The 14,747-nt window shown below is 39.0% G+C and overlaps 1 protein-coding gene and 1 non-coding gene across 14 annotated transcripts in view; both read left to right on the top strand.

The window, feature by feature from the left end:
• The window catches only part of TTC13 (tetratricopeptide repeat domain 13), a 97,281-nt gene extending 82,863 nt beyond the window's left edge, over window positions 1–14,418 (top strand). For 2 of the 13 annotated variants that reach the window (XM_064276643.1, XM_064276648.1), the window contains 4 exons: window positions 775–854; window positions 3,356–3,434; window positions 3,575–3,654; window positions 7,822–14,413. In XM_064276643.1, the coding sequence (XP_064132713.1) occupies window positions 775–854; window positions 3,356–3,434; window positions 3,575–3,654; window positions 7,822–7,936 (354 nt within the window). In that variant the 3' untranslated portion in view covers window positions 7,937–14,413. Of the gene's footprint in view, window positions 1–774; window positions 855–3,355; window positions 3,435–3,574; window positions 3,655–4,569; window positions 4,824–7,821 lie in introns of all 13 variants that reach the window. The other 11 variants (XM_064276644.1, XM_064276647.1, XR_010319403.1 and 8 more) reach the window with 10 other exon arrangements.
• On the top strand, window positions 10,298–10,370 carry TRNAK-UUU (transfer RNA lysine (anticodon UUU)). The gene has a single exon. It is a non-coding gene; the product is annotated as a tRNA-Lys (tRNA).
• Window positions 14,419–14,747: the final 329 nt, after the last annotated feature.

The raw sequence follows: 14,747 nt of genomic DNA, 5'->3' as shown, positions 1-14,747 counted from the left end.
CATCACAGCGGTTGTTGCTTACAGTCATGTTTTGTAGTGAGCTTTTGAACTTAGTCCTTATGATACATTTAATTTGGTAGTGAAAGTAGACTGAGGTTATGGTCCTTTGCACCTGATAGCCCCTTCCTAGGCTGTAGCCTCTGCCCTTGGTGGCCTGCCCTGCCTTGGAGCAGGCTCTGTGTCATGCTCAGTTGTGTGTCTCTACCCTGCCACTGTACCTGCAGTGTGGTAGGCGCACCATCCACTGTGTTCCTGAACTGGTGCCTGGGGCCCTCAGAACGTCACCTCACTTCTCTGACTGGCATCCCTTCATACATACAGCTAAGCATCTGAACTTATGTACATAATTAAGCATATTTATCACCTAAACCTTAGTGTGGAGTGGGGGCTTAGTGGAATCTTCTGGGGTAGGGATGCATGTACTTTGAGGAACCATATTCAGTATTAATGAGTGCTTTTGTTTTATTTTAGTCACAATATATATTTTGACATTTTAAATAACGTTAAAGGAGACAGATTGTTATGTTTATCAGAAAAAGTTGAAGTTTAAAAAAACAACTGGGAAAATAGTGCTATAAATTGAACTGTGTGTATACCCTATCATTGGAAAAAAAAATGATACAAGAAGAGTAAGGAATATTCAAGAATGTAAAAAGTCAGGTTTTGTAGAGGCAAGAAACAACCTTTTTCTTGATGTAAATGATCATTATATGTCTAATCACCTATAAAAATTTATAATCTAATCTTTAATGGGCATGTATCTTTTTTTCCTAGGAGGCTGATGCTGTTTGTAACTTAATCTTATCCTTAGTTTATTACTTTTATAATTTAATGCCACTCTCTCGAGGATCCAGGTGAGTGATAAACCCAAAACCCCGTGCCGTCGAGTCGATTACCGACTCATAGCAACCCTATAGGACAGAGTAGAACTGCCCCATAGAGTTTCCAAGGAGTGCCTGGCGGATTCAAACTGCCGACCCTTTGGTTAGCAGCCGTGGCACTTAACCACTATGCCACCAGGGTTTCCAGGTGATGATATTCTGTAATTAAAAACTTTTTTTTTTAATTAAAAAATTTGGTCCTTTTTGCTTTTACTGCCTGTTACGAATGGAGGTACAAAAGTATACAAAGTAATGGCGAGACACACCCCCTCTTTCTTTTCGAATAATCTCCTTAATCTACCTTACCATTAAAAAAGAATGATAAAAATTAATTCTAATATGGTATGCTTAAGTTTAATAAAAGGAGCCCTGGTGGCACAGCAGTTAAGTGCTTGGCTGCTAACCAAAAGATGGGCAGTTCAAACTCTTCAGCAACAATGTGGGAGAAAAGACCTGGCAATTTGCTTCCATAAAGATTACAGCCTTGGAAGCTTTATGGGGCGGTTCTACTCCGTCCTGTAGGGTTGCTATGAATCAGAATAGACTCAATGGCACACAGCAACAACAAGTTTCATAAGCTAGGGATTCATTTCTTCAACAAAAATTTATTAAAGCTTACTCTGTGCTGTACATTGCACTCAGTGTATTTTAATTTTTTATATTTGCCAGACCCTTATCTCCCACCCCCTTGGCCATTAATTGTTATAAACCATTGGTTCACCAATCTTTCCTTAATAATTCTATTATTTTAGAGAATTTTAGCCTACTCGTTTGTATACATCGGGTCTTTTGTTTGTTTCTAAGTGCCATTAAAACAAGGGATATGTCAGTGGAGTTTTCTTCTATTCCCTTTTCCAGTACTATGCACAGTATATCATGTAAATGGTATTTTCCTCTTGCTAACACACATTTAAGCTTGAGATGTTTTGGCTAAAATAATATGCTTGAATGTCTGTATCTTTAATTAATGCTTTAGAAAGTAAAACTAAATGTGGCAATAAAATATATTATTATAATAATAAACCATTGAAACATAGCAGGAATGTGCATATTGTATAGTCAGCATACTTATGATCAGTTGTATCCACTGAATGCATGATGTGCATAAGGCCTATCTATCTCTACAGCGTGTGCACAGTACTCACTTCATTGTCTCTCACACAGCTCTGCTGGCTCACAGGTGGTACAGGAAGGAAATATAGCTCCAGTCATCCTTGACCCTTCCCCTTCACGCCTACATCTGTTCACTGTTTAGTCCCTACCCTGTTGATTGTGCCTTCCAAGCTTCTATTCTCTCTCTCTTCCCTATCCTCACAGCTACTCCATAAACTATGGCCCTTATCATCTTCCGCCATGACCTTTCTAACCAGTTCCCCTGCTTCCAGGATTCTCTCCTTCCCCTCCCTCTGCACCACCAAGCCACCCATTATCTCTGAAACGCAAGCCTGCTTACGGTGCTTCAGCAACTCCCCAGTACCTTCTGGCAGAAATCCAAACTCAGGCATGGTGGCCAGTGCCAGTCCTGATCCTGCCCTGGTTTACGTCACAGCCTAATCACCACTCCCTTTTATCTGCCCTTTTCTCTACCCTTGGGAATGTCTGTGGTTCGTTCTGTTTGCACCCTCCACCACCCCTCCATGCCTTTTTGCATACCTTCACATCAGTGCACATGCTTTCCCTTCTGTTCAGCCCGTCCCTGCCCACTTGTCCCCCTACTCTGCCCCATCCTTCAAATGTGCAGCTCAGATACTTACAGACTCTGTGAGGTCTTCCTCGGTGAGCTGTCCCTGGAATCTAGTACTCGTGTTCTCCAATGCCCTCGGAGCACTCTGTAATCCCTGAGCTGCATGCTGTCTGTCTCCTGGACTGCATGCTCAGAACTCAAGAGCTTAGTCTTACTTTTCTTTGTGTCTTTAGTGCCTCACACAAGTGCACAGTCGGTGCATAATAAACATCCAAATAAAGAATGATCTGTTACATGTCAAGGAGGAAACTTAGAGAACATCAGTTTTCAGACCAGTGTGTTAGCACATTCTGAGGATAGGTTCTCCTTTTCTTCTTTGGAGACCAAAGTTTTTAATGCTTGAAAAATAAGATTGTTTACAGAGTATGTTGTATACATGCATTTTAAAGCCAAGCCTCATGAAGCTGTTAAAAATATAAATGGGCACATTTTTATAACTCATTATTTCACTAGAATAGAAAACCCAAGTGGAAAGAAAAGTATTCATAGAAAGAAAAGCACTTTTTTTTTCTCAGAAGAAGAATGTTTTTGTCACAGTTACCCTTAGTATTAGTAAACATTTTTAAGACAAATAAAAATGCTCTTATTTTTAATATCCAAAGAATTCTTAAAAGAAATAAAGGTTTTTTTTTTTTTATGATAGAAAGTACATGGTGAGCTTTATACATGATAACTATTTATAGAATCCTATAGAACAGGATTGATTAATAAGTGTTCTTTATTTGAACAGTGTAATAGCTTATTCGGTGATAGTGGGAGCATTGATGGCAAGTGGAAAAGAAATAGCAGGAAAAATTCCCAAAGGGAAGGTATGTTGGAGTTGAAATGGGAGAATGGTTGTGTGTTAAATCTCAATCTGTGAATTTTTATTTTAGAATGACTTGAACAGATTTCATACTAAGCCTTTCTCCTCCATATTTAATCACTTTTCTAAATTTCTCTTTTTCAGTTAGTAGACTTTGAAGCTATGACAGCCCCTGGCTCAGAGGCCTTCAGCAAAATAGCTAAAAGCTGGATGAACTTGAAAAGGTAACTACTTGGTGGGGATGGACGAAAGTGTATTATAACCATGGACTTGGGGGGACATCTACATCAATTGGCACAACATAGTTCTTAAAGATGATGTTCTACATCCTACTTTGTTGAGTAGCATCTGGGGTCCTAAAAGCTTGCAAGCAGCCATCTAAGATACAGCTGTCAGTCTCTTCTAATCCAGAGCAAAGGAGAGGGAAAAAACTGAAGGCTCAAGGGAGCAATTAGTCCAGAAGACTCATGGACCACATGAACCACAACCTACATGACCCTGAGACCAGAAGAACTAGATGGTGCCCAGCAACCACTACCAACCACTCTGACTGGTATTACAATAGAGGGTCCCAGACAGAACAGGAGAAAAAGATAGAACAAATGATCAAATTCACAAAAAAGACCAGACTTACTGGTCTGACAGAGGCTGGGGGAACACTGGAAACTATGGCCCCCAGCCATCATTCTAACTCGGAATTGAAGCCATTCCCAAAGTTCACCTTTCAGCCACAGATTAGGCAAGCCTGTAAGACAAACAATAACATATATGAGGAACGTGCTTCTTAGGTCAGTCAAGTACACGAGATCACATAGGGAGCACCTGCCCAGGAACAAAGACGAGTAGGCGAAAGGGAACATGAAAACTGGATGAATGGATATGGTGAGCCTGAGGTGGAAAGGGAAAGGGGGAGAGTGCTGACACAATGCAGGATTGCAGCCAATGCATGAAACAATTTGTGTATAAATTTTTGAATGAGAAACTCATTGGTGCTGTAAGTTTTCACCTAAATCACAATTTTTTTAAAAGAAAGAAAAATCAAATGACATATTGGGCAAAAGAAATCTTGAAAGTGTTAAAAAGCAAAGATGTCACTTTGAGGACTAAGGTGCACCTGACCCCACCCATGGTATTTTCAGTCACTTCATATGCATGCAAAAGCTGGACAGTGAATAAGGATGACCAAAGATGAATTGATGTCTTTGAATTATGGTGTTGGTGAAGAATATTGAATATACCATGGACTGCCAGAAGAGCAAACAAATCTGTCTTGGAAGAAATATAGCCAGAATGCTTCTTAGCAGCGAGGATGGCAACACTTCATCTCAAGTGCTTTTGACATATTGTGGGGACCAGTTCCTGGAGAAGGACATCATGCTTGGTAAAGTAGAAGGTCAGTGAAAAAGAGGAAGACCCTCGACTAGATGGATTGATTGACACAGTGGCTACAACAATGGGCTCAAACATAGCAACAATAGTGAGGATGATATAGGACCAGCATATTTCGTTCTGTTGTACATAGGGTCCTGAGGAGTTGGAACCAACTCGACAGCACCTAACAACAACAATAATAGAAAATGCAGACTTAACACATGTGGCTTGCATTATTTTATTGAATAACACTGGTCTGTATGTTAAAAGTGCATATTATATGTTAAAAGTGCATTTCCTTATTAGTTCTTATGATATATATATTAAAGGCATAGATAAGTTTATCATGATGAATATTATAATAAATAGCAAAATATATATATATATATATATATATTATAACTGAAGAGGGGTAAAAAGACCTTCCTATGACTTTATGGAAAGGAGCCCTGGTGACACAGTGGTTAAGAGCTTGGCTGCTAACTGAAAGGTCGGCAGTTCAAACCTACCCAGTGGCTCTGTGGGAGGAAAGAACTGGTGATCTGCTCCTGTAGAGATTACAGCCTAGGAAACCATATAGGGCAGTTCCACTCTGTCACATGCGGATGTTATGAGTCAGAACCAACTTGATGGCACGCAGCAACATTACTTTCTAGAAACATATGAAAAGTAGAATTCTTGTTCACATCTTTAAAAGGCATTATTATACAGTGAGGTTAAATTCACTCTTTCAAGGTTAAAATGTTTTGCTGGCTTATAAGATCCTTTAAAGAGTAACTGTATGGATACAGAATGAGTGAAAAATAAGGAAAGTAACTGTGAAGGAGAAGTGGCAAGTGTCTTATTTTTGTCATTTCTAATTAGATATTCATTTCTCTTGACTGGTTTACCTTCCAGTCCAGACTCTTAGGGCCAGTCTTCAGGAGTGAATTTGAAACTATAAGCTGAACCCATTTCAGACTGACTCTGAGTGGTGGCACTTAACCTTATGAGTTGTTTTTTCACTAATTCCTAGACTTGGAGAAGGTGGTACTTTATTGTAATTTTGGCAAGAGCTATGTGTGAGTCAGTGAGTACTAGCTGATAATTACCCCTGACTGTCACTGTGGGAGGAGACCTGCAGATGCTGTGATATTTTCTAGCTCTTGTTTCCAGAAGTGTGGGATGGGATTGTATGAATTTGAGGTGGAATTAAACTTACAGGTGTTTTAATAGTTCATAAAGAACAACAACAACAAAAAACCCACCACCCCATTGCCATCAAGTCAATTCTGATTCATAGTAACCCTGTAGAACTGGGTAGAACTGCCTTATAGGGTTTCCAAGGCTGTCAATGTTTATGAAAGCAGAATGCCACATCTTTGTCCCACAGAGCAGCTGGTGGGTTAGAACTGCCGACCTATCAGTTAGCAGCCAAGCACTTAACCACTGTGCCACCAGGGCTCCTCAGTAAATAGCAAGCAGGTCTTAATATTTGACGTTACTTATACTTGTTCCTCCTCTATGTTTTTTACATCCAACCACCTGCAGCTTTGCCTTTCAAATCTATTTGATGTAGGAACCGCCCTTATAATATCAGTCAGTGTTCTCCAGGGAAGCAGAATCAATAGGGTGTATGTGTGTGTGTGTGTATATATATATGTGTGTGTATATATATATACACACACACGTATATATACACTCTCTGTACTTAGTCATACTTAATCTCCAAATAAAGACAATAATAAAGTCATACTTCTTTTTGTGAGAGAGAGAGGTTGATCAGTTGATTGATTTTAGGGAGTTAGTTCACATGATTGTGAGGCTGGCAAACCCAAAATTTTTAGGACAGGTTGGTAGGCTCGAAACTCAGGAAAGAGTTAATGTTGCAGTGTTGAGTCTAAAATCCTTAGGACAGGCCAGCAGGCTGGAAACTGGGACAGGATTTCTGTTACTCGCTGGAGGCAGAATTTTTTCTTCTCCTGGAAACCTCAGAATTTTGCTCTGAGGCCTTAACTGTTTGGATGAGACCTATCGACATTATTGAGTTTAATCTCCTTTACTTAAAGTCAGCTGACTATAGATGTAAATACCTTCATAACAACATCTAGACTAGTGTCCACCCGAACAATTGGGTGCCATAGCCTAGCCAAAGGGACACAGAAAATTAACCATCACACTAGGTAACTTGTGTCCTGTTTAAAACTGAGAAGTTCGTGTCTGTAGTCCACTGTTGGTCAATTTGTAAGTATTACATTCTTTGTGATTAAAACTTCTAACAGTTTTGTTATATCCTGTTACATTCTTGTTTCAGGTTTACTAGTTTACACATTTTTAAATAATATGACCATAAGGCCATGCCTCCTTTTCTTACACAATTTTGAAGTGTTAATCTTCCAACAATTCCTTTGGAAAAGAGTGACAACTATCTTACATTGTACAGTTAATATTTCTCAAAGCACTTTGACGTATATTATCTCATTCAATCCTTATGGTACTTCTGTGAGGTAAAAATAGTCTCCATGTATTTACAAATAAGGGAAGAGGGGTTAGAGAAGTGACTAAAGTGAATAAGGAGCAAAGTTGGAACCAAGACTTGTACCTTCTGGTTCAAAGTCATGTATGTTTTGCACTACCCAACAGTGACATGTGGTATGTAGCTACTGTATAAATCAGAGAGCTTAGTTTTCTTTCCCAAAGACTCTGGTTCAGTTTCCAAGAGGGTCATAATTTGTTGTTGTTGTTGTTGTGTTAGCTGGCTGTCAAGTGAGCTCAGACTCACAGCAACCTTATATATAACAGAACGAAACATTGCCTGGTCCTGTGCCATCTTCCTGATCATTGATATCCCAATTCATTGCTCTAGAAGGCATCTGTTCTCTGCACAGCTCTCTTCCCTACTCTTCTAAATATCATTTGATATGTTATACATATGGAGTGATGGAAAATGAATATAGTACTAGGAATAAATATAAGCATTGCCTTTTTTTTGGAAAATTGTGTTAATTTTCATGCCTGTTCTCTGTTTTTTTCTCTTTCAGTATTTCTCCTTCTTATAAGACTCTACCATCAGTATCAGAGACATTTCCAACATTAAGATCCATGATTGAGGTGCTAAACACAGACTCTTCTCCACGTTGTCTTAAGAAACTCTAGTTACTCTATGGTATTTATACAAGTAAAGGGCCGGGACCTCTTGCTTCTTAAGTTATTTTTTAAAAACATGGAATTATACAGAAATTAGGTCCTTTATTACTTTTGATACCAATTTTTGATAGGAATTGAATACTTGAAATCATTTTCTTTACTTTTCTGAACCATAACAAAAATCATGAAAGAGGGTTTTTAAGGGGTGAAGAAAGCTATATGTATGGGAGGAAGAGTGTCCGTACTGGCCAGTGGCCTGTTGGTTTCCACTTGTAAAAGTCATACGACTACTTCCTTACAGCAAAAAAAAAAGTTTACTTCAAAGACCAAAAAATTAATAATTAAAATGAATAGAACCAATAACAAAACAGGAGTATTCTCATTCCTTTAAAGATGTGGATATTTTTTCAAAGACTTTCACTTGAATGCACTTTGTGAGAGTGTCATTTTTCAGTTCAGGTAGCCCTCATGTATGTGGTCTCCATTTAATTTGACTCTGAAAGGTTTGGGGTCCATGATGACTCGCACAGCCAGGAGCACTTACTGTGTGTGACACAGACAGTATTTACCAATGACCAAACACTGAATTATTAAACCGTGTATTTTTTTTTTTTGTTGGAGGCAAAAAAAAAAAAGGTGATTTCTGTAAATCACCACTTTTGACACTGGATTATATATGTTTTTATTTTGTGAACTAGTTTCACTTTCAGATATAAGAACATTCAGAAAATTACTGATTTTTTTTTCAGACGGGAGATGATGATGAATGAGGAAAACTGGTTAATTAAAATGTTGCCGTTTCCAAATCATTTTCATTTTTTTGTTCTTGGATTTTTGTTAAGAGTTAAACTGTTCACTCCATTTCATTTTTTTCCACTCAAAATTTTGCGCGAGAGCCGCCTGACGATGCTTCCTAGAAAAGAGTCTCTGTTCATGGTGGTTTACACGGTGCTGGGCATCAACAGATGTGTCCGTACAACTTGGTAGAACGTGGCACCTTTGGTCAATTCACAACATTCATTGGATTTCGCCTTGGGCAGATGCTGTTCTGGGCGCTGACAAAGACATGGTTAATGTTCTCATCTCGTTCGGGTAACCACTGAAGGAGAGGGGGATGCTGGGGTAAATCCTTAGTCACGCCTTATTTTAGGAACAGATGGCACATCTGCAGATTACCTTCTCCTGAGTCTAAGCCTGTGCTCAGAAAGAACAAGTGTCTTTATTTCCATTTTACAGATGAGCCTTGGGAAGTCAGTGACTCTCCAGGGTCACCCAGCTGTTTATAAGGGATAGTGCTGGGACTAAGCTAGTCCTCTCTGACACTGCGGCCGGCCTGCCTGCACCACCATGGCACTGGGGAGCCAAAGATTTAATTCTCACTCTTCTTAAGACCCACAAAATACTAAACACTTTACCTGCAAAATCTCTGTATCTCCATTGTGTTTCTTTGCACTCTAACATCATGATGTTTCGATCACACTTGCCCACTAGAAGACTTTTAAAACCGAAGAGGAGCTGCGTTCAGGTGTGCTCTGCAGGATTGCAAACGCAAGATGAGAATTACAGAGGTTAAACATGTATAAATGAACAGGTTTTTAAACATTTCCCTCTTTCCACTTAACTATTTCACAAAGTCAAAATCCTTCAGTTTTATCAAGAGCTTTCTTCACTTTATCACCAGCTTCATAAGATTTTAAATTGTGAAATTTCTATTTTTCAATTAGGGAAATGGTATAAATAAATTAGCTGGCTCTTCAAAAATATAACAATTTGTCTAAACCCCAGAATTAGAATATGTTTTTCTTGAAACTTTGAAACTCCAAATCATTACATTTCAATTTGAATTTAATTAGTCCAGTTTCTTCTCATACAAGGAATATAGCTGTCTCATCATTGCAAATACTGGGAAACTGCTAAATTCTATGATCGTAAGATGTTCTGGAAAAACATTCTATCCTCTGGCCTAGATTGCCAAACTGAATGTGGTATGAACAAAACATTAGGAACAGTTTTACCTGGTGGTGGAGAAGATGCCCCTGTTGGAGCTACAGCTCATCTCAGGAACTCTTAACTCAAGAAGGCCATGATGATAAGAAATGTATTTTTATATCACTATATTTGAGATTCTCTTATCACATCCTCTTAAAATGAGAATTGCACTTAAAAATCAACCAGGATTTCATTATACAATTTGTTCTGTGTTTAAACACTTTTTTTTTTTTTTAACTTAAGTCTCTTTCTTAAAAATTGAAATTAGGTTTACTTTTATCCTAAAACTTTTATATTGAAACCTTTTGATCTTTCTGGTAAGACAGGACTGCTATGTTTGTTTTGTTGAGATCTGGTTTTTTTCTTGTTAGCTACCCTTAAGCCTGGGTAGCTCAGCTGGTAGGGCATCAGACTTTTAATCTGAGGGTCCAGGGTTCATGTCCCTGTTCAGGCATTATCCTTGGAAACCCTGGTGGTGTAACGGTTAGGTTAAGTGCTTCGGCCACTAACCAAAGGTTTGACAGTCCAAATCCACCAGGCGCTCCATGGAAACTCTATGGGGCAGTTCTATTCTGTCCTATAGGGTTGTTATGAGTCGGAATCGACTCAACGGCAACGGGTTTTTTGGTTTTAGTTTCCTTTATCCTTTTGATTTCATGGCATAATACCCAGGAAGCTCCTAGGGCCCAGAGACCCTCAGACTACTGTCCCTCCAACTGCGATAAAGCATGTTTGAGTGTGTTTCTGCTCAAGGTCCAATGAGAGTAGGAGAAGCCATATTCCCATGCTTTGCAGATTTGTCTAATTTCATATCTGCATTTTGGTTTTCTTATACTACAGTTATTTCTAGTAAAACTCCTTCAGATATTCATTTGCCTACTCACTGTTGGTCTTGGGGTTCCTTTACCCCCTAAAAAATTTGAAATGTGTGTTAGAGGGGAACCTAGTCCAGGAATGTAATTCAGGATTCAGCTCTTTACCTCATGGCTCATACACAACCCATTAGCAAATCTGCTCTTTTCTACCCCAAAACAATATCCATCATCCTTCTCCATTTTCTGCATCTTAATTACTACTTCCCTAGTCCAGTATAAAATTTCTCTTGGACTATTTCAGTAGTCTCCTAACTGGACTTCCTGCTTCTATTCTATTTGAGCCTGTCACAGTTTTATTGCCCTTAAGATAAAATTCTGTCTCCTTACTATAGCCTACATGATACAACTCTCTCAGTTTCTCCAATCTCATACTCTTCCCTTTATCTATACACCATAGCCACACTCCTGTTTTTATTGCACCATCAACTCACAGAGCCTTTTTCTTCCTTAAGGACTTTACAATTAGCACAGTCCAGTAGAAGTTTTTGCGATGGGAATGTTCCCTATTTGTACTGTCCAATATGGTAGCCACTAGTCACATGTGGCTACTGAGCTCTTGAAATGTGGCTACTGTTACATAGGAACTGAATTTTAATTTTAATTTAAATAGCCGCATGTAGGCTGTGTCTATTGTATTGGATGGCACAGCCTAGAGAATTCCAAGTTAGACTTCAGAATAAATTTTTCCATAGAAATAATTCTAAGCGATGTTCTCAGATGGCAGTTTAATATATTTATGAACTTGATGTTACAGACTTGGCCAAGTAGCTAAGCTCTGTTTGTAAAATTTTTTCTGTGGATGAAGATGTTCAAAGTTTCAAAAGTCTAACTTAAAAAGAACTACCCTAGTTCAAAACTTGTTAGTAAATTAGGAATGCTTTAGTGAGGAACTTCTTTGATGTCGAAGGTATCTGAAGGACAGGAAACTGGCCTCCAACTCTCCAGAATTTAACCTCTGATAATTTGAAAATAAGGGAATAAGATTTATGAAGTCAATTTATGAACCAAGGCAGAGACCAGCAAAATTACCTGGAGAGACCCATGTGTCCCAGACCAGCAAGATTTGACTGTATTCGTGGATGTATCCTACGATTTCATAAGGGAGCTGGCAATTCATTGCCCCAAAGTCTGTCCCTTCCCCTAGCCTTCCCTATTTCAGTAAATGGTCCCTTCCCCCCAGTGACTCAAGCCAAAAACCTAGATGGCATTCTTGATTCTGCAGTGTCCCTTCCCTAGTTTCTAAATGACCACCACCCAATTCATCTTCAACTCCTATCCAGTGTATCTCTAAAAATATCCCAGATCTGTTTATGTCTAACCATCTCCACTGTCACCCAAGCCAAAGCTATTTAAATAAAATTAAAAGCATGTCATTCAGTTGCACTGGCCCCATTTTAAGTGCTCAATGCAACATGTGGCTGGTGGCTACCATATTGGATAACACAGATACAGAACATCCCCATCATAGTAGAGTGTTCTATTGGACAGTGCTGCAACCTTGAAAACAGAGACAACCACCCTCCCCCACTTCTGCATTGGACAGTAATTAGAGCAAGAGTCTATGGTCTTGAGGAAGGGTCCCAGTTTTGAGAGGCTCAGGGTAAAAATTTCAGCATTTGGAGGTAGCACGGGGTGACAGAGGAGAGGAAAAGAGAATCTCCAGCACGTGCTTGAAAAGTTTCCATCTATTACTGATCCAGTGGGCCTGGGGTTAAGCCTGGGGAATCTGCATTTTCACAGCTCAGGTGGTCCAGGGAGATGGAGGACAACCACAGAATACTGAGAATCATGACCTAAGTGGACATATTTTGAGGGGCCACAATGCAGTCCATGACAGCTTCCCAGCCACATGAGAACACTTAGCAGTTATCAATCTGAGTTCTCTCAGAGAAACTCTTTGATACCCATAGGCTTCATTTTCTTCCTCTCAAATTATTGGACCTAATTTTAGTTATTACTTTCTTTTCTTCCTTTCTGTGTATTTCCTTCCTCTGAACAGATTTCATTCAGAAACAGACGGACTTTAAGGCTCCAGCTTATATATTTCAACCCTCCAAACTGCCCTTTTGTTTATTTTTTTTAATCCCTTTTTTCCTTTTAGACAAGAGACTTCATAGTGAATAAATCCCTACCATGTACATTTGGTTCTCATTACAACAAGGAACTATGTAAGATAGAAATTATTTCCCTTAAGGGGGTGGTGTGTTGTTTTTCTAATGTAACATAACTGGTAAATGATGGAACCAGGATTTGAACCTGAATTTCTCATTAGAATGCCAGAAGCAATTTATGCACAAATTCTTGGTTTTTGGACTCGTCCATTCCCCCTAGAAAGATTTTCATGATGAGTGAAAGGAAGATCATGCTATTCTTGGAGCTCTTTATTTTACTTTTGAAAAGTATCTGACTAATCTCCATTTGTGAATTTTCCTTTATATTAGAATTCCTTGGTTTGCAAATGACAGAAATTTAATTCAAAGTAGCTTAAGCCAGAAGTGGAATAGTACTATCTTTTTATCTGCCCAAGAGGGATCTTTGCCCTGATCTGGTGCTCAAAGCTGGCACAGCATGACTGGTTTCCACAACAGGCCCCTGGGAAATGCTTTATGTTATTGAAACACAACTTCATCTGAATGTCATAAAAGCTCGTGGTTTGTGCCACTGTCAACATCAGAGATGAAAACCTTCTGAGCGCAGTGAAGATTTAAACAAAGGAAATGCCTTAGGTAAGAGGGAAAAAAACTTTTGTCAAATTCTTCCATCCAGACAGTATGAATGCAGTAGATGCTTACTTAATGAAGCATCTTTTCCCAGTAGTGCCAAGTGTCCTGTTACTTGTCCTTTTACTTTGTGTACTAAATCCAGAGGTGATCATGAATTAGTGTGGTATTTATAACAGTTGCACATGGTGACTTATATATCTAGGGCCAGTCATACATAAATCATATTACCAATTCTTTACACTGGCAACAAGATAGGCATCGCCTTAGGCTGGGTTCTCGAGAGAAGCAAAACCAGTGAAGCATATAAATATGTGGAGCAATTTATAGCAAGGAAGTGGCTCACGATGTTGAAGAGGCTGGAAAGTCCCAAGTCCATGGGTCAGGCTGGAGGCTTCTGACTCACGTAGCTACGGGGGCTGGTAAACGCAAGATCGGCAGGTTGGACAGCAGGACTCTGGCTCACAGGCTGCAGAGGCTGGTGCATCCCATGATCAGCAGGTGAAACAGCAGGTAAGCTGCTAGCTCAAGTCCCAAGAACCAGAGCTCAGATGAACAGGAGCCAGCTGCAGGATTCAGAGGGAGCAAAAGCCAGTGAGCTTTGCCAGGAAGTCCACCTATATTGAATGCAGGCTACAGTCTCAAGGAAACTCCGTTTCAACTGATTGGCTGATCATATCAGATCTCATCGTGAAGGTGATTACATTATATCAAATCTCATCATGGAGGTGATTGCATCATTACATAGGTGCCAAACTACATCATAACTGCCAAACCACTGAGAATAATGGCCCAGCCAAGTGGTCACACAACCTTAACCATCACAGACATTGAAGGTTAGAATTGCAAATAATTTTTATACTTAAATTTTAAATTACATTTAAAATTTAAGTGAAAATTCAGCTTTAATTTTATTTCAATTCTGGTATTTATAAATTATAATTTATATATTTCATTTAAATATTAATAGGTAATATTGAACATTTTTGAAGAAAACTCACTTTGAAAATTAAAAATTTTTTACATTTAGTTCATGTACATTTCATGAAAATATGTTCAATTTTTTTAGACTATGACTACAATTACATCTTTTTTTTTTATTCACGAAGTCCATCTTCCTCAGTTCTGGCCCCAGAATGTCAGGGAAAGAACTCTGGCTAGCTGAGGTCAGGTGACCACTTAAGCCAATCGATAATGGTTTTGGGTGATGTCACATGGTAACTGTACAGGACCAAA

The sequence above is a fragment of the Loxodonta africana genome, chromosome 25 (genome assembly GCF_030014295.1).
Source record: "Loxodonta africana isolate mLoxAfr1 chromosome 25, mLoxAfr1.hap2, whole genome shotgun sequence".
NCBI lineage: Eukaryota > Metazoa > Chordata > Mammalia > Proboscidea > Elephantidae > Loxodonta > Loxodonta africana.
The sequence above is the reverse complement of the archived record's forward strand: the minus strand, read 5'-3'. Positions and strand labels throughout refer to the sequence as shown.